The sequence below is a fragment of the Malaclemys terrapin genome, chromosome 25 (assembly GCF_027887155.1).
Source record: "Malaclemys terrapin pileata isolate rMalTer1 chromosome 25, rMalTer1.hap1, whole genome shotgun sequence".
Taxonomy (NCBI): Eukaryota; Metazoa; Chordata; order Testudines; family Emydidae; genus Malaclemys; species Malaclemys terrapin.
This window is the reverse complement of record NC_071529.1, coordinates 89,716-109,708: the sequence shown is the minus strand read 5'-3', so window position 1 is coordinate 109,708 and position 19,993 is coordinate 89,716. Positions and strand designations below refer to the sequence as shown.

Genomic DNA, 19,993 nt, shown 5'->3' with positions numbered 1-19,993 from the left:
CCCAGAAGTGGGGGTGGAAGGGGTCTCACACTATGTGGGAAGGCTGCATCATGAGAAAAACCACCTGTACTCTATTTTCACACTTTCTAATCTTTCAAAGTAGCAGGAGGTGGAGAAGTGATACAAATGAATTAGACTTAATAGCAAAATTAAGAGACCAAACCACAGACTCTCGACTCAGCACTCACGTTTCCTGCAATCTGAACTTGGAATCGGATATTCCCTCACTGGCTACCACCATTTGCCCAGCATGGAAGTGCTTCTTGTCCAACAAGGCAGCCAGACTGGGACCCAGAGGCATGGAATGGCTCTGAAGGAATCAGTTGTTGCCTGGAAGTTTGCCTGGAGGGAGTTCCCACAGAGTGTTTTTTGCATTTCAGACTTCTGTGAGAAGTAAATACAACATCTGAGGACACTTTTAGAAGGAAGATATGGATACTGAGCAATCAATTGTTGGGACCTGCACAGGATGTGTCATGTTTGTCTCTCTCCCAGAGGATAGAAGCGACTGTCTGTAGAAAGTGCAAACTGGTCTCCCTATTAGAAGGTTATAGGACTAGAGAGGCAAGTATGAACCTTCTGTTGCATCAGAGAAAATGAAGACTTCCTGGACAGAAGTCAGTGTTTGGTTCTGGACGGACAACATGACCTCCAGAAGAAGAATGAGGAGAACCCATGTATCCCCAATGCAGATAGAGGTAAGAAACCATTTTCAGTCTCTCTGCACAGGTTCTACTGTGAGAATGATTTGGAAGAGTAATCTAGGAATCAGAAGGAGACCTCATCGACCAGAAGGCATGAGATGCATTGTCCTAGGGATGGGGGTTCCACGACCAGCCCTCCCAAGAGGAGGAGACGGGTGGTGGTGTTTGGGGACTCTTCCCTAAGGGGGACAGAGTCATCTATCTGCTGACCAGACTGAGAGACTCGAAGTGTGCTGCTTGCCTGGAGCTTGAATTCAGGATGTGAGGGAGTGTCTGCCGAGACTGATCAAGCCCTTGGACCCCAGCCCTTCCTGCTTCTCCATGGGGCACTCACGATACTGCCAAGAATGACCTTGAGCGGGTCACTGCAGACTACATGGCTCTGGAAAGAAGGATAAAGGAGTTTGAGGTGAAGTTGTCGTGAGTTTGAGGTGAAAGTCATCCTCCCTGTTGAAGGAAAAGGCCTAGGTAGGAACCGTCGAATTGTGGAGGTAAATGCGTGGTTACGCAGGTGGTGTCGGAGAGAGGGCTTTGGATTCCTCGACCATGGCATGTTCCAGGAAGAAGGATTGCTAGAAAGAGATGGAATCCACCTAATGTAGAGAGGGAGGAGCATCTTCACAGACAGGGTTGTTAACCTAGTGAGAAAGGCTTTAAACTAGGTTCACCAGGGGATGGTAACCTAAGCCTAAGGTAAGTGAGATACTGGGAGGAAACACAAGGAGGAGGATGCAATGGGGGGCCTCCTGATTCATACTGAGAAAGCAGGGCAATCAGCTAGTTTTGTTAGTGTTGAGATGAGTTCCTGTCTGCATCCTGTAAAACTTGCCCATACCGGTATTGCCCTGGCCTCTTCTTTTGTCATTCAGTGTTGCACGCATTCTAAAGCAATATGCATTTCCTCACCTTTTGGGGGCGAAGCCAGACTTTGAGGCACCTGCTCCCCTACTTGGTGTAAACTTTGCTTGTGCCAATCAGAAACGAACACAAACAGGTTTTGGGCCCCGTCCCCTATGACACTTCTATGATGTCATAGTTGGTACTTTATGGGCTGCCTGCCATGTGCAGACAGGGAGAGGAGAAAGAAAAACGAATCCTGTGTATCCTGTGTACACCCGTAACCGAGCCTGATCACCTCGAAGCCTCTCTCTCAGCTCACGTGTTTCAAACAGAGTTTCTACGTTTGCCGGTCGTTATGCGTTGGTTTGTATTTGTAAGTATCAGTTATTACTAATTGCTGCATCTTTGTTTATAAATATTGTTAGTAGATATTTTAGTCATTGTGTGTTTTAAGTTTCATTAACTCTATTAGCTAATCAAACGCTGCTCCCTTACCCCTTGTAATTATCCCCAATAAAACTTTAAATTAATTCATTTTAGTTGTGTGTGTGTGTGTGTGTGTGTGTGTGTCTGCAGCTTGCATCGTGACCCATACTCTCCTTGCATCCCTTACCAATATAGTCTATTGCCACGTGCAGCCTGGTAAATAACAGGCCTGCATTTTCTTTCACCCCTGTGTGCCCGTGGCAATCCACAGTTAGGTGCATGTAAATGAATACAAGAAGGCTTGGAAACAAGCAGGAAGAATTGGAAGTCTTGGCACAGTCAAACAACTATGATGTGACTGGAATACCAGAGACTTCGTGGGGCAGTTCACATGACTGGAGCACTGACATGGATGGGTATAAACTGTTCAGGATGGACAGGCAGGGGAGGAAAGGTGGAGGAGTTCCACTGTATGTAAAAGAGTGGTACAATTGCTCAGAGCTCCAGTATGAAACTGGAGAAAAGCCAGTTGAGAGTTCTTGGGTTAAGTTTAGAAGTGAGAGCAATCTGGGTGATGTTCTGGTGGGCGTGTGCTATAGACCACTGGACTAGGAGCATGAGGTAGACGAGACTTTCTTCGGACAACTAACAGAAGTTTCCAGATCACAGGCCCAGGTTCTCGTGGGGCACTTCAATCACCCTGACATCTGCTGGGAGAGCAATACAGCAGTACACAGACAATCTAGGCAGTTTTTGGAGAGTGTTGGGGATAAACTTCCTGGTGCAAATGCTGGAGAAACCAACCAGGGGCCGTTCTCCTCTTGACCTGCTACTCACAAACAGGGAAGTATTGGTAGGGGAAGTAGAAGTGGGTGGCAGCCTGGGCAGCAGTGACCATGAGATGGTTGAGTTCAGGATCCTCACAAAAGGAAGAAAGGAGAGTAGCAAAATACGGACCCTGAACTTCAGAAAAGCAGAACTTGACTCCATTAAAGAACTGATGGGCAGGATCCCCTGGGAGGCTAAGATGAGGGGGAAAGGTGTCCAGGAAAGCTGGCTGTATTTTAAAGAAGACTTATTAAGGGCACAGGAACAAACCATCCCAATGTGCAGAAAGAATAGCAAATATGGCAGGCAACCAGCTTGGCTTAACAGTGAAATCTTTGTTGAGCTTAAACACAAAAAGGAAGCTTACAAGAAGTGGAAACTTGGTCAGATGACTACGGAGGAGTATAAAAATATTGCTCGAGCATGCAGGGGTGTAATCAGGAAGGCCAAAACACAACTGGAGTTGCAACTAGCAATGGATGTGAAGGGTAACAAGAAGGGTTTCTACAGGTATATTAGTAACAAGAAAAAGGTCAGGGAAAGTGTGGGACCCTTAATGAATGGGGGAGGCAACCTAGAGACAGATGATGTGGAAACTTTTTATCAATACATTAGAAGCAAGAGGAAGACCAAAGACAGGGTAGGCCCACTGCTTAGTGAAGAGGGAGAAACAGTAACAGGAAACTTGGAAATGGCAGAGATGCTTAATGACTTCTTTGTTTCGGTCTTCACCGAGAAGTCTGAAGCAATGCCTAACATAGTGAATGCTAATGGGAAGGGGGTAGGTTTAGCGGATAAAATAAAAAAAGAACAAGTTAAACATCACTTAGAAAAGTTAGATGCCTGCAAGTCACCCGGGCCTGATGAAATGCATCCTAGAATACTCAAGGAGCTAATAGAGGAGGTATCTGAGCCTCTAGCTATTATCTTTGGAAAGTCATGGGAGACGGGAGAGATTCCAGAAGACTGGAAAAGGGCAAATATAGTGCCCATCTATAAAAAGGGAAATAAAAACAACCCAGGTAACTACAGACCAGTTAGTTTAACTTCTGTGCCAGGGAAGATAATGGAGCAAGTAATTAAGGAAATCATCTGCAAACACTTGGAAGGTGGTAAGGTGATAGGGAATAGCCAGCATGGATTTGTGAAGAACAAATCATGTCAAACCAATCTGATAGCTTTCTTTGATAGGATAACGAGCCTTGTGGATAAGGGTGAAGTGGTGGATGTGGTATACCTAGACTTTAGTAAGGCATTTGATACGGTCTTGCATGATATTCTTATCGATAAACTAGGCAAATACAAATTAGATGGGGCTACTATAAGGTGGGTGCATAACTGGCTGGATAATCGTACTCAGAGAGTTGTTATTAATGGTTCCCAATCCTGCTGGAAAGGCGTAATGAGTGGGGTACCGCAGGGGTCTGTTTTGGGACCGGCTCTGTTCAATATCTTCATCAACGACTTAGATATTGGCATAGAAAGTACGCTTATTAAGTTTGCGGATGATACCAAACTGGGAGGGATTGCAACTACTTTGGAGGACAGGGTCATAATTCAAAATGATCTGGACAAATTGGAGAAATGGTCTGAGTTAAACAGGATGAAGTTTAACAAAGACAAATGCAAAGTGCTCCACTTAGGAAGGAAAAATCAATTTCACACATACAGAATGGGAAAAGACTGTCTAGGAAGGAGTATGGCAGAAAGGGATCTAGGGGTTATAGTGGACCACAAGCTAAATATGAGTCAACAGTGTGATGCTGTTGCAAAAAAAGCAAACATGATTCTGGGATGCATTAACAGGTGTGTTGTGAGCAAGACACGAGAAGTCATTCTTCCGCTCTACTCTGCTCTGGTTAGGCCTCAGCTGGAGTATTGTGTCCAGTTCTGGGCGCCGCATTTAAAAAAAGATGTGGAGAAACTGGAAAGGGTCCAAAGAAGAGCAACAAGAATGATTAAAGGTCTTGAGAACATGACCTATGAAGGAAGGCTGAAAGAATTGGGTTTGTTTAGTTTGGAAAAGAGAAGACTGAGTGGGGACATGATAGCAGTTTTCAGGTATATAAAAGGGTGTCATAAGGAGGAGGGAGAGAACTTGTTCACCTTAGCCTCTAAGGATAGAACCAGAAACAATGGGTTTAAACTGCAGCAAGGGAGGTCTAGATTGGACATTAGGAAAAAGTTCCTAACTGTCAGGGTGGTTAAACACTGGAACAAATTGCCTAGGGAGGTTGTGGAATCTCCGTCTCTGGAGATATTTAAGAGTAGGTTAGATAAATGTCTATTAGGGATGGTCTAGGCAGTATTTGGTCCTGCCATGCGGGCAGGGGACTGGACTCGATGACCTCTCGAGGTCCCTTCCAGTCCTAGAATCTATGAATCTATGAATCTATGAAAAAGCTGAAGTACTCAAAACAAACAAACAAACAAAAACATTGCCTTGGTCTTCACAGATAAAGTCAGCTCCCACACTGCTGTCGTGGGCAATACTGTATGGGGAGGAGGTGAGCAGCCCTCAGTGGTGAAAGAACAGGTTAAGGACTATTTAGAAAAGCTGGACATGCACAAGTCCATGGGTCCAGATCTAATGCATCTGAGGATGCTGAGGGAATTGGCTGATGTGATTGCAGAGCCATTGGCCATTATCTTTGAAAACTCATGGCAATCAGAGGAGGTCCAGGATGACTGGAAAAAGGCAAATATAATGCCCATCTTTAAAAAAGGGAAGAAGGAGAACCCAGGGAACTACAGACCGGTCAGCCTCACCTCAGTCCCTGGAAAAATCATGGAGCAGGTCTTCAAGGAAACCATTTTGAAGCACTTGGAGGAGAGGAAGGTGATCAGGAACAGTCAACATGGATTCACCAAGGGCAAGTCATGCCTGACCAACCTCATTGCCTACTATGATCAGATAACTGGCTTTGGGGATATGGGGAAAACAGTGGATGTGATATATCTTGAGTTTAGCTAAGCTTCTGATATGGTCTCCCACGGTATTCTTGTCAGTAAGTTAAAAAAGTACAGATTGGATGAATGGACTATAAGGTGGATAGAAAGCTGGCTAGATGGTCAGGCTTAATGGGTAGTGATCAATGGCTCAATGTCTAGTTGGCAGCCAGTATTAAGCGGAGTGCCCCAGGGGTCAGTCCTGGGGCCGGTTTTGTTCAACATATTTATTAATGATATGGATGATGGGATAGATTGCACCCTCAGCAAGTTTGCAGATGACACTAAGCTGGGGTGAGAGGCAGATACGCAGGAGAGTAGGCATAGGGTCCAGAGTGACCTAGGCAAATTAGTGGATTGGGCCAAAAGAAATCTGATGAGGTTCAACAAGGACAAATGCAGAGTCCTGCACTTAAAAGGAAAGAATCCCATGCACCGCTACAGGATGGGGACTGACTGGCTAAGCAGCAGTTCTTCAGAAAAGGACCTGGGGATTATAGTGGATGAGAAGCTGGATATGAGTCAGCAGTGTGCCCTTGTTCCTAAGAAGGCTAAGAGCATATTGGGCTGCATTAGTAGGAGCATTGCTAGCAGATCGAGGGAAGTTATTATTCCCCTCTATTCGGCACTAGTGAAGCCACATCTGGAATATTGCGTCCAGTTTTGGGCCCCCCATTAGAGAAAGGAGGGCAACAAAAATAATTAGGGGGCTGGCACATGACTGATGAGGAGAGGCTGAAGGAACTGGGCTTGTTTAGTCTGCAGAAGAGAAGAGTGTGGGGGGATTTGATAGCAGCCCTCAACTGCCTGAAGGGTGGTTCAGAGAGGTTGGAGCTCAGCTGTTCTCAGTGGTGGCAGATGACAGAGCAATGGGCAATGGTCTCAAGTTGCAGGGGTGGAGGTCTAGGTTAGATATTAGGAAAAGCTTTTTCACTAGGAGGGTGGTGATGCACTGGAATGGGTTCCCTAGGAAGATGGTGGAATCTCCATCCTTAAAAACCTATAAGGCCCAGCTTGACAAAGCCTTGGTTGGGATGATTTAGTTGGTGTTGGTCCTGCTTTGAGCAGGGGGGTTGGACTTGACCTCCTGAGGTCTCTTCCAACCCTAATCTTCTATGATTCTCTGTGCTTCATGAAACTTTGGATCCAAATGGTAAAAGACAGATGTTCCCAATTTCATCATGGCATCCTTTAGGAGTGTGATCAATGCCACTTAACTAGAGAGCAGTGTTCTAAAAATAGTTTACCTGGGCCACAGGTCACCATAGCTTCCAAATCAGGGATGAAAATCAACCACCAGTACCTGCAATTTCTACTTGAGTTCTTGTCAAATCTTTGACCTTACTTGGAGTAATTTTACACTTCTCTGGTGTAGAATTCTTCACCAACCACACAACATAGCAGTAGTGATAGTGAGGTATAATAATAATAATATAATAATATATGGAGATATCCGATCTCCTAGAATTGGAAGGGACCCTGGAAGGTCATTGGGTCTAGCCCCCTGCCTTCACTAGCAGGACCAAGTACTGATTTTGCACCAGATCCTTAAGTGGCCCCCTCAAGGATTGAACTCACAACCCGGGATTTAGGGGGTCAATGCTCAAACCACTGAGCTATCCCTCCCCCCATAATTAAGGTTTTTTTGTGTGTGTGGGGGGGAGGGATAGCTCAGTGGTTTGAGCATTGACCCCCTAAACCCAGGGTTGTGAGTTCAATCCTTGAGGGGGCCACTTAAGGATCTGGGGCAAAATCAGTACTTGGTCCTGCTAGTGAAGGCAGGGGGGGTAGACCCAATGACCTTCCAGGGTCCCTTCCGATTCTAGGAGATCGGATATCTCCATTAATTTAAATTTAGATGTGCAGGTGAATGAGCCCTTGATGGTGTGGTTGGGTCCTCTGATGGTGTCGCTAGAGTGGATATGGGGACAGAGTTGGCACTGGGGGTTGTAGCTGGGTTTGGTTCCTAGTTGGTGTTTCTGTGGTGTGGTGTGTGTGGTTGCTGGTGAGTATTTGCTTCAGGTTGGGAGGTTGTCTGTAAGCGAGGACTGGCCTGCCTTCCAAGGTCTGTGAGAGTGAGGGATCATTTTCCAGGATAGGTTGTAGATTGTTGATAATGCACTGAAGAGGTTTTAGCTGGGGGCTGTACATGATGGCCAGTGGTGTTCTGTTATTTTCCTTGTTGGGCCTGTTCTGTAGTAGGTGATTTCTGGGTACCCGTCTTTCCCAGGTGGGTATTGTAGTTTTAAGAATGCTTGATAAAGATCTTGTAGGTGTTTGTGTCTGTCTGAGGGGTTGGTTGTAGACAATGGATCATGTGATGTGTCCTGGATGGAAGCTGGAGGCATGTAGGTAAGTATAGCGGTCAGTAGATTTCCGGTATAGGGTGGTGTTTATGTGACCATCAGTTATTTACACTGTAGTGTCCAGGAAGTGGATCTCGTGTGGACTGGTCCAGGCTGAGGTTGATGGCGGGGTGGAAATTGTTGAAATCCAGGTGGAATACTTCAAGGGCCTCCTTTCCGTGGGTCCATATGATGAAGATGTCATCAATGTAGTGCAAGTAGAGGAGGGGCACTAGGGGACGAGAGCTGAGGAAGCGTTGTTCTAAGTCAGCCATAAAAATGTTGGCGTGCTGTGGGACCATGCGGGTACCCATAGCAGTGCCGCTGACTTGAAGGTATAAGTTGTCCCCAAATCTGAAGTGGTTGTGGGTGAGAACAAAGTCATAAAGCTCAGCCACCAGGCTTGCTGTGGCCTCATCAGCTGATCAAGTTCCTGACAGCTTGTAGTCCATCCTCATGTGGAATATTGGTGTAAAGCGCTTTAACATCCATGGTGGCCAGGATGGTGTTTTCAGGAAGAACACCAATGCATTGTAGTTTCCTCAGGAAGTTGGTGGTGTCTCGAAGATACCTGGGAGTGCTGGTAGCATAGGGTCTGAGGAGAGAGTCCAAATAGCCAGATAATCCTGCTGTAAGAGTGCCAATGCCTGAGATGATGGGACGTCCAAGGTTTTCAGGTTTATGGATCTTGGGTAGCAGATAGAATACCCCTGGTCGGGGCTCTGGGGGTGTCCCTGTGTAGATTTGTTCCTGTACTGTAGCCGGGAGTTTCTTGAGCAGATTGTGTAGTTTCTTTTGGTATTCCTCAGTGGGATCAGAGGATAGTGGCCTGTAGAACGTGGTCTTGGAGAGTTGCCTGGCAGCCTCCTGCTCATAATCTGACCTGTTCATTATGACTACAGCACCTCCTTTGTCAGTCCCTTTGATTATGTCAGAGTTGTTTCTGAGGCTGTGGATGGCATTGTGTTCTGTATGGCTGAGGTTATGGGGCAAGTGATGTTGTTTGTTCACAATTTCAGCCTGTGCACATCTGCGGAAGCACTCTATGTAGAGGTCCAGTCTGTCATTTTGATGGTCAGGAGGAGTCCACGCAGAGTTTTTCTTTTTGTAGTGTTGGTAGGAGCGTTCCTGTGGGCCAGTGCATTGTTCAGTGGTGCACTGAAAATATTCCTTGAGTCGGAGATGACGAAAGTAGGCTTCCAGATCACCGCAGAACTGTATCATGTTTGTGGGGATGGTGGGACAGAAAGAGAGTCCCTGAGATAGGACAGACTCTTCTGCCAGACTAAGTGTGTGGTTGGATAGATTAACAATATTGTTAGGTGAGTTGAGGGTACCACTGTTGTAGCCCCCTGTGGCAGCTAGGAGTTTAGATAGTTTACTGTCCTTTTTCCTCTGTAGAGAAGTGAAGTGTGCATTGTAAATGGCTTGTCTCATTTTTGTAAAGTCCAGCCACGTGGAAGTTTGGGTGGAAGGTTGGTTTTGTAGGAGAGTCTCCAGTTTTGAGAGCTCATTCTTGATCTTCTCCTGTCTGCTGTACAGGATGTTGATCAGGTGGTTCCTCAGGCCTCTTCCCCGTGTGGATTCTCTGATGTTTAGAAAGGGCTGAGCTGTGAGTGAAGCTTTTCCCACACTGATGGCATTCATAGGGCCTCTCTCCTGTGTGGATTCTCTGATGCCCAATAAGGTGTGAGCTGTGATTGAAGGTTTTCCCACACTCACTGCATACATAGGGCCTCTCTCCTGTGTGGATTCTCTGATGCCCAGTAAGATGAGAGCTGTGAGTGAAGCTTTTTCCACACTCACGGCATTCATAGGGCCTCTCCCCTGTGTGGATTCTCTGATGTTTAGAAAGGGCTGAGCTGTGAGTGAAGCTTTTTCCACACTCACGGCATTCATAGGGCCTCTCCCCTGTGTGGATTCTCTGATGTTTAGAAAGGGCTGAGCTGCTAATGAAGCTTTTCCCACACTCATGGCATTTGTAGGGCCTCTCCCCTGTGTGGATTCTCCAATGGAGAAAAAGGCCTGATCTTTGAATGAAGGTTTTCCCACACTCACTGCATTCATAGGGCCTCTCGCCTGTGTGGATTCTCTCATGCTGAACAAGATTTGATCTTTGAGTGAAGCATTTTCCACACTCACTGCATGTATTTTTCCTCTTTCCCATGAGGATTTCCTGCTGTGTTGTGGTTTCCTTGACGCTCTTCTCAGTTCCCCGACAGGAAATAAATTTATCCATTTTCTCCCCTGGCTGGTTTCCCTGCACTCTTTCTGGTCTGTGCTGAATCTCACAGGATTTTTCCTTCTCATAACTCCTGGACTCATTCCTTTTTGATCTTTGCGATAATGCTCTGTGTTTACCCACTTGCTCAACATTTTCCTGCTGAGAATTCTGCTCCTCTTTGTCACATACCATTGCATCACCTGCTGTGATAGAGACAGAAACCTCAAACAGGGATGGAAAGGGGAAGGCCAAACCAAAACAAGTACTGGAGAGAGGTCAAATAAAAATCAGGAACTGAACTCCTCCAAATTCTTCCCCTAAATAGGAGAGAGGAGGGGATCATTTTGGCCTTCACATCCCATCCAAATTCACAGGGGGAAGGAGGAAGCTACTGCCTGGTGTCTGCTAGGATCTACAGGAAGCCATGAGCTATATTTACCCTGAGGATACAACCCCTGCTAGGGACAATAATGAACTGAGAGACCTCCAAAAGGCTTTGTAGGGCATCCCAGATGTTTCTTTCAGGCACTTACAGATTCTGAGTTGGCTTAATATTTCCTCACCTGTGCAGGGAGCTCTCAGGATCTGTCTTTCCTCTGAACCCTGGAGATCTGAGACCCATGATTCTTCCCCTTGTTCCAGCTGAGAGATCACATCAGATTTGGAAACTGGAAACCCTGCTCAGATGAAAGTATATAAAGGAGTTCAGTTGATTTCATATGACTGTGTCATAAAAAACCCTCTATTAATTTAATTTCAGTACTTAGTGTGAGCCAGTGTGCCTGGGGCAGTCCTCACTGAATATGCCAAGACCAGGGCAGGCTGAACAAGGGAGAGCAGATGCTCCCAAAACTGGTGGTTAACAATGAAGTTAAATTCACCAACCAGTCACAAACTGTGCTTCTGATCCCCCACACTGCTTATCAAGAAACTGAAAAAAGAAATCACACAACCCCCTTTATTGCATTCCAGTTCCCTGACTCCCAATCAGCACCTAAGTCCAGTACAGTGAGAGGTTATTTAAAAACTCTGCTCACATAAACAAAGTGTTCTTCTAACCCCAGAGTCAGCCACATTACCCGGTCACTATAGGTTTGGATCTTACCCAAAATACTATGATGCCAGCGAATCCTTTAGAATCTAAACTAAAGGTTTATAAGAAAGAAAGCAAGAAAGAATCTAAACTAAAGGTTTATTATAAGAGAAAGAAGAAGAGAGTTGTTAAATGGGAAAGCACTCAGATACATTCAGAAATCTATATATCTGGTTCTTAGCAGTATTGGTGAATTCCTGGCTTGAAAGGCTATGTGGAACACATCCACATTATTCAGTTCTTTGTTCAAGGCTTCAGTTTGTAGAGAAGTTGATCCAGAGGAAGGAAGAGGGATTGAAGAGAAAATGGAGAGGATGCAACTGCCCTTTATATTCCTTTTGCTGTGTGGCTTCTACTTCTTGTGTCCCGAACACAAGCTTCACAGCACATGGCATGGAAAAGCCCTGGAGTTCTCAGTACACAAGCATACCCCTGCATGTCTTGCTGACTCAATAGGTGTATCCCCTTAATCCTTTCCATGGGCTCATTGTACAGCTGATGACCCTGGATGGGCCATCCAACCGGCTAAACAGCACTGATGCCAATATGTCTGGGGGTGTCACCCAGAAACACTCGTGACAGACCCAGACCAGTGGGGTACAGCAGTCTAGTAGAGGGCAAATATACTGGTCACTGGACGAGTAGTTTTCTGTTCCCTGAGTGACCAGAGCAGGGGCTGCACTAGAGTAATCAGGAAACTGCTAGAACCAGTTAAGGCAGGCAGGCTAATTAGGACACATGGAGCCAATTAAGAAAAAGCTGCTAGAATCAATTAAGGCAGGCTAATCAGGGCACCTGGGTTTTAAAAGGAGCTCACTTCAGTTTGTGTGGCGAGTGTGAGGAGCTGGGAGCAAGAGGCGCAAGGAGCTGAGAGTGAGAGGGTGTGCTGCTGGAGGACTGAGGAGCACAAGCATTATCAGACACCAGGAGGAAGATCCTGTGGTGAGAATAAGGAAGGTGTTTGGAGGAGGCCATGGGGAAGTAGCCTAGGGAGATGTAGCCATCATGCAGCTGTTACGGGAGGCACTATAGACAGCTGCAGTCCGCAGGGCCCTGGGCTGGAACCCGGAGTAGAGGGCAGGCCCGGGTTCCCCCCAAACCTCCCAATTGACCTGGACTGTGGGTTCTTCCAGAGGGGAAGGTCTCTGGGCTGTTCCCCAACCCACATGGTGAATCTCTGAGGCAAGAAAATCCGCCAATAAGCGCAGGACCCACCAAGATAGAGGAGGAACTTTGTCACACAGGTGTCAGGAGTGGAATCTTGGGGTGCACAGCGTGGCGGAAGAAGGAGGGTGATTTAAAAAACAAAAGCGAGAGGGTTTTTTTTTTTTCACCCCAATGGATGACGTAGTGCGGGCACTGATACAAGCTACGGTGGCCCAGCAGGAGGCTACCCATGTCCAGGCAGCCACCCAACAGGAGGCAGTGTGGCTGCAACAAGAGACTAATCGCTTGCTGATGGACCAGGCTGCTCAAGACCGAGCTATGCTGCAGGAACTGGTAAACCAGGTAAAGTCCCTTACAGAGCTGAATCACGGCCATGATGGGACGCGGCTCATACGGGCCAGCCATTGGCTGCAGAAAATGACACGAGAGTATGATGTAGACACATACCTTCTGGCCTTTGAGAGGACAGCCCTACGGGAGGCCTGGCCTCGAGATCAGTGGTGAGGCATCCACAGCAGACTGTCAACCCCCAATCTTCTCTGAAATATCCCCAGAATTGTTCTCCACTCCCAGACAGGGTAGAAAGACAAAAAGGGACAGAAGGGCAGCTAAGGCCTTGAGAACCCGAATACTGACCCAAAGCCATAGGGTCGCTCTTGTAGGTAGGCGGACCCGCGCAGTCGAAAAGGAGGCCACGCAGGAGGGAGAAGCACCTGAGTCTGACCCCCACGCTAATGCTTCTGAACCAGTAGAGGCAACAGAGACTGGGCCTCTAGATCTTGGGCAGATTAGTCCCGGGAGAGGAAATTTTGGATGGGACCAGGCAGAAGACCCAAGGTATGACAACATTAGGAAGGAGGGGACTGAAATAGATGGGGTCCCCATGGAAGGGAAAACCCAGGGACCAGGACCTTGCTTCATAATGAAGAAGGATCTCTTATACCGGGTTGCACCAGTACAGGGGCAGAAGGTACAGCAGATCCTAGTACCTCAAAAACACCAGAACGCTGTATTAAGTCTTGCTCATAGTCATCTTTTTGGGGGGCATTTGGGGGTAGAGAAGACCCTGGCACGAGTCCTACGATGGTTCTTCTGGCCCGGAGTACATGAAGAAGTGCGGAGGTACTGTGCCTCCTGCTCGGAGTGTCAGCTGCACAGTCCCCGTCCCCACTTGAGGGCACCTTTAGTACCCCTTCCCATCATAGAGGTCCCATTCGAGTGAATAGCCATGGACCTAGTGGGACCCCTGGAGAAGACGGCTCGGGGCCACCAATATATACTTGTTGTTTTGGACTATGTTACTCGCTACCCAGAAGCCGTCCCCCTGTGGAACACGGCCTCTAAAACTATAGCCAAAGAGCTGGTTGGGATCTTTGCCTGAATGGGGCTACTGAAGGAGATATTAACCGACCAAAGAACTCCATTTATGTCGAAGCTAATGAAGGACCTCTGTACGCTGCTCCATATACATACCCGGAGAACTTCGGTCTACCATCCGCAGACTGATGGGTTGGTAGAAAGATTTAACTGAACCCTCAAGGCTATGATAAGGAAGGTGGTAAGTCGGGACAGGAAGGATTGGGACACCCTACTACACTACGTTATGTTCGCTATCCGGGAGGTACCTCAGGCCTCAACTGGGTTTTCCCCATTTGAGTTATTATACGGGCGTCAGCCCCGTGGCATACTAGATATCGCCAAAGAGATCTGGGAAGAGGAACCCAACGAGGGGAGAAATATAATAGAGCATGTAATGCAGATGCGAGACTGGATAGCCCGGGTTACCCCTATTGTACGGAAACATTTGGAGAAGGCACAGGAGGCCCAGTGAACCCATTACAATCGCCAGGCAAAAGTGCAACAGTTCCAACCAGGGGATCGGGTTATGGTGTTGGTACCCACGGCAGAAAGCAAGCTCCTGGCCCAATGGCAGGGGCCCTATGAGGTGGTTGAACCTGTGGAGAAAGTAACCTAAAAGGTTCGGCAGCCAGGACACAGAAAACAAGAACAGATTTATCACGTTAACCTTCTGAAACCCTGGCATGCACAAGAGGCATGCACAACGGTCCAAAAAGACCTAACCCAGGAAAACAAGCCTTCCAAACAGGTGAGGGTGTCTCCCAATTTAACACCAGACCAGAAGAATGAGGTGTCTGAGATGGTCTTCCGGAACCAAGATGTGTTCTCAACAAAACCTGGTCGAACAACCGAGACATATCACCACATCGTCACGAACCCTGGGCCAGAGTAACAATGAGGCCCTATCGGGTGCCAGCGACAAAAAGGGAGGAAATAAAAGCAGAATTAAAAAAAAATGCTGGAGTTGGGGATCATCGAAGAATCCCACAGTCAGTGGACCAGCCCAATCGTGCTGGTGCCCAAACCTGATGGCACCACAAGAATTTGCAACGACTTCCGGCGACTAAACAAAGTATCCCAGTTTGACGCATACCCCATACCTCGCATACATGAGTTAGTGGACCGTGTGGGTAATGCCCGGTACTTGACTACCCTAGACTTGACAAAGGGGTACTGGCAGATTTCCCTTGCAGAAGATGCAAAGGAAAAGACTGCGTTCTCTACACCAGAGGGTCTTTTTCAATGTACTGTCTTCCCTTTTGGACTACATGGGGTCCCAGCTACCTTCCAGCGCTTCATGGACAAGCTATTACGCCCGCATAACAGTTATGCTGCTGCCTACTTGGACGATGTGGTCATTCATACCCCAGACTGGGAAACCCACCTGGAGAAGGTGGAGGCAGTCCTCGATACCTTCAGGCGAGCTGGCCTTACAGCAAACCCTGCCAAGTGTGCTGTAGGGTTTACAGAGGCCAAATATCTTGGCTACATTGTGGGAAAAGGTCTGGTAAAACCCCAAGTGAACAAGTTAGAGGCCATCCAAAATTGGCCCCGACCAAGTCCAAGAAACAAGTCCGGGTGTTCCTAGGTGCGGTGGGGTATTACCGATGATTTATCCCCCACTTTGCCACAAGGGCAAGCCCCGTGACAGACCTAGTGAAAGCCCGTGGACCTGATCTGGTGAGATGGTCTGACGCAGCAGAGAAAGCATTCACAGACCTACGGACTGCCCTCCGCAGTAACCCTGTACTGATAGCCCCTGATTTCACCAAGGAGTTTATCCTGCAGACGGATGCATTGGAAGCAGGGTTGGGGGCCGTTCTATCACAGATGGTTGGAGAGGAGGAACACCCAATTCTATACCTCAGTCAGAAACTCCTTCTGAGGGAACAAAAATATGCAGTGGTGGAGAGAGAATGCCTCGCTGTAAAATGGGCCATGGAAACATTGCGCTACTACCTGCTTGTAGATTGTAGATTCAGCAGCAGTTAAGAACTATCTGCATTGGCTGGCAAACTAAACCCCTTTCTGAACTGGTGACAGTCACCAATCATTGTACAGCTTGCATAGAGCAGAAGAAAGAGAATACTGAAACAAAACTTTTGGCCTTGCAGTTAGAAACTTATCAAAACCAGGGCCGTGGGGGAATGAAAAGGAGGACGAGAACGAGGTCGCGGGCGAGGAAGAGGGAAAGGTCCCTCGTATCCTGCCCACTCCAGGTACACTGCATGCTACTTTTGTGGCCAAGAGGGACACTGGAGAAATGCGTGCCCAACCTGACTAGCTCAGCACCCTCCACCTCCTTTCCCAAATCCTGAAGCGTCTACTTTTACTCCACAAACTACCTCTTACTAGGACAGCCTGAGGGAACGTAACTGCATCATGAATCCTTTAATTCCCATTAATCAAGAAGGTCCCTATGTAAATTGTGAAATTGCAGGACAATCTGTTACTTGTCTTGTGGATACTGGAGCTAGTAGATCTGCTCTAAGATTCTCGGAGGTTCCCTCTGTTCCTTTGTCAACTTTGTAAATGCCGTTGGCATTTCAAATCAATCTGTTTCGCATCCTGTCACAAAACCCCTTGCGGTTTCACTAGGGCCCCTTGCTAATGAACACGCATTTTTGCTCAGCCCCTCCTCTCCTGTGAATCTGCTGGGAAGGGATCTTTTGTGTAAATTAGGCTGTACTATCTATTGCACACCAGATGGCGTATTCTTACAGGTTCCTGAGGAGAATACTAATCTAGTGTTGGCTACACTCCACATAGAGAAGCCAGCTAAATTACCAACAACTCTTAGCCCTGACCTTGTGCACTTGTTGTCACAAGTTCTCCCCCCATCTCTGGTCTCGGCATGCAAATGAAGTGGGACAGATTCTGACAGCTGAGCCGGTTAAGATTTTTGTTGATCCTTCTAAAGCTTTGCCAAGGGTTCCCCAATACCCTCTGCGTCCTGAGGCAGAGGAAGGTATAGCCCCAGTAATGGAGTCTTTATTACAGCAGGGTATTATTGTTGCCACCACCAGTTCTTGTAATACTCCTATCTTTCCTGTAAAGAAGCCAGGAAAGAACACCTATCGGTTTGTTCAAGATCTCCGCGCGATCAATGCTGTTGTTTTGCCTTCTTTTCCTGTGGTTCCAAATCCAGCTACGATTCTTTCTTGTATTCCCCCTTCAACCACCCACTTTACTGTTGTGGACCTTTGTTCAGCTTTCTTTTCTATCCCCATTCACCCTGAGAGTCAGTATTTGTTTGCCTTTACCTATAAAGGACGCCAGTACACCTGGACCCGGTTACCCCAAGGGTATACTGAGTCCCCATCCTTGTTTTCCCAAATCCTGAAGAAGGATCTGGGTGATTGTGGCACCTTAGAGACTAACAAATTTATTAGAGCATATGCATCCGAAGAAGTGGGCTGTAGTCCACGAAAGCTTATGCTCTAATAAATTTGTTAGTCTCTAAGGTGCCACAAGTACTCCTGTTCTTCTTTTTGCGGATACAGACTAACACGGCTGCTACTCTGAGATCTGGGTGATGTGGTTTTTCCAGGTAAATCAGTGCTTATACAGTATGGGGATGATCTCTTGCTGGCATCCCTTTCTTTTGAATCTTGTAAAGCTGATACTTTGATTCTTTTGACTGCTTTAACTGCTAAGGGTCATAAGGCATCCCAGGAAAAACTACAGCTGTGTTAGCCCAGGGTTCATTACCTTGGTCATGATATTTCCCCGGCACTCGTCATTTATCAGATTCTCGGATTTCAGCTATTCTAAATGTGCCTAGGCCTGGTACTATTTCTCAAATGCGTACTTTTCTTGGCATCACTGGGTACTGTAGACAGTGGATTTTAGGCTATGCAACAATGATTAAACCCTTACAGGATCTGACTAAGTCAGGTACTCCAGAGCCTCTTCCTTGGTCTCCAGAGGCTGAACGAGCTTTTGTTGCTATCAAGCAAAGCCTGTCCAGTGCACCGGCCCTGGGACTTCCTGATTATGCTAAACCATTTACTCTTTTCTGTCATGAGCGTAATGGGTTTGCTTTGGCTGTATTAACGCAAAAGCACGGAGACAAACACCGTCCCATTGCTTATTACAGTACTGCCCTAGACGCTGTGGCAGCTGGATTTCCCCCTTGCCTGCGGGCTGTGGCTGCAGCAGCCCTTGCTGTTCAAGTATCCGAATCTATTGTCTTGGGATCTCCTTTGATTGTTGCTGTCCCTCATGCTGTGGCTGCTCTCTTGTTAAAATCTAAAACACAGCATCTATCCACTTCTCGTCTTACAAAATATGAGCTTGTCTTGTTGTCTTCATCTCATATTACTTTGGCTCGTTGCCCCATTTAAATCCTGCCTCCTTGTTGCCTGGGCCAGAGGAGGGAGACCCACATGACTGTGTGTCTGTGACATCGGTTCTCTCCCGTCCAAGAGATGATTTGTTAGATGTGCCTTTACAAAATCCTGCTCTTATTTATTTTGTGGATGGTTCATGCTTGCGAGATTCTAAGGGTAAATTGGTTGCTGGTTATGCTGTGTGCTCTGCCCATGCTGTTGTTATTGACAGTGCTTTTCTTCCTTCTGTGTTTTCTTCTCAGGTGCCCGAACTTGTGGCTTTAACTCGAGCTTGCGTTCTAGCTCAGGATCAAGCAGTTACTATTTATACAGACTCTCGTTGTGCTTTTGGAGTGGGACATGATTATGGTTTGCTCTGGAAGTAGAGGTTTTCTTACATCCACGGGTTCTCCTATTAAGAATAGTCTGTATGTCTCTGCTCTTCTGGATGCCCTTGTATTGCCCAAAACTACAGCTGTTGTTAAAGGCACAGCTCACCAGACCCCTCATGATGAAGGTACCTGTGGAAATGGTTTGGCAGACTCTGCAGCCAAAGCCGCGGCCCTTTCTGCACCTCAGGCTGAATATACTTGTGCTTTGATTGAGCAGCCTCCACTAGCCTCCCTTGAGGATCTGGCCAAGATCCAGGAAGCAGCACCAGCAGCTGAGAAACGTTTTTGGAGTGCTAATGGCTGTACACCCTGACCATCTTTGGCGTGCCCCAGCTGGTCGCCCTGGTTGCACTGAAGATGCTAATGCCCTATCTTGCCCGTGTATACCACAGAATGGCTCACGTGAGCAAAGGGGGGATGGTTGCTGCAGTTAACCGAGATTGGTGTGCGTTCGGTTTCCCAGTCATTGCACATCACTACTGTCAACACTGTGTGATTTGTCAGCAGCATAACATTGGTAAAGCTGTTAAAGTTAGGCAGGCAGCTCACCCTCCCCCTTGGGGACCTTTTGTAAATATTCAGATTGATTTTATTCAACTGTCTAACTGTTGTAGTTATGAATATATATTGGTTTTAGTGGATGTATTTTCAAATTAGGTTGAAGCTTTTCCCTGCAGGAAAGCAGATGCCAGGACTGTTGTGAAACTTCTGCTTAAAGATTTTGTACCACGATTTAGCATCCCTGTGATTATCAACAGTGACCATGGAACTCATTTTACTGGACAGATTGTAAAAGAGTTATGTGCAGCTTTGCAGATCCAACACAACCTTCACTGCCCCCACCATCCGCAGTCTGCCGGGACAGTGGAATGCCAGAAGGGAATTCTGAAAAATAAACTGGCCAAGGTTTGTGCTGAAACAAACTTAAAGTGGCCAGATGCCCTTCCTCTGGCACTAATGAGTATGAGGGCCACTCCCAATCGAAAGTCTGGACTCAGCCCTCATGAGATTTTGACAGGGCACCCGATGCGACTACCAACTGCACCCCCACTGACCCTAGCTCAGATGGACATTCATTTAATGGATGACACAATGCTTAAGTATTGCCAGGCACTAATGAAATGTGTTAAGTCTTTTTATACACAGGTGAAAGAAGCACTACCCAAGGATCCTGTGCAGCCCTGCTACTCACTGGAACCAGGAGACTGGGTCTACATAAAAGTCCATAAGCGAAAGACTGCCCTGGCTCCACGCTGGAAGGGCCCTTTCCAAGTCCTGTTAACCACCAACACCGCTGTGAAGTGCCAAGGACTGCCCACCTGGACCCATGCTTTG

General features: G+C 47.1%; 1 protein-coding gene across 1 annotated transcript in view; it reads right to left on the bottom strand.

The window, feature by feature from the left end:
- Nucleotides 1-19,993, bottom strand: part of ZNF157 (zinc finger protein 157) — a 148,011-nt gene that overhangs the window by 115,153 nt on the left and 12,865 nt on the right. Inside the window, exons 4-5 of the mRNA XM_054014341.1 lie at nucleotides 10,880-10,993; nucleotides 9,661-10,519 (exon numbers count right to left, since the gene is read on the bottom strand). Coding sequence (XP_053870316.1) covers nucleotides 9,661-10,519; nucleotides 10,880-10,993 — 973 coding nt within the window. The remainder of the gene's footprint in view (nucleotides 1-9,660; nucleotides 10,520-10,879; nucleotides 10,994-19,993) is intronic.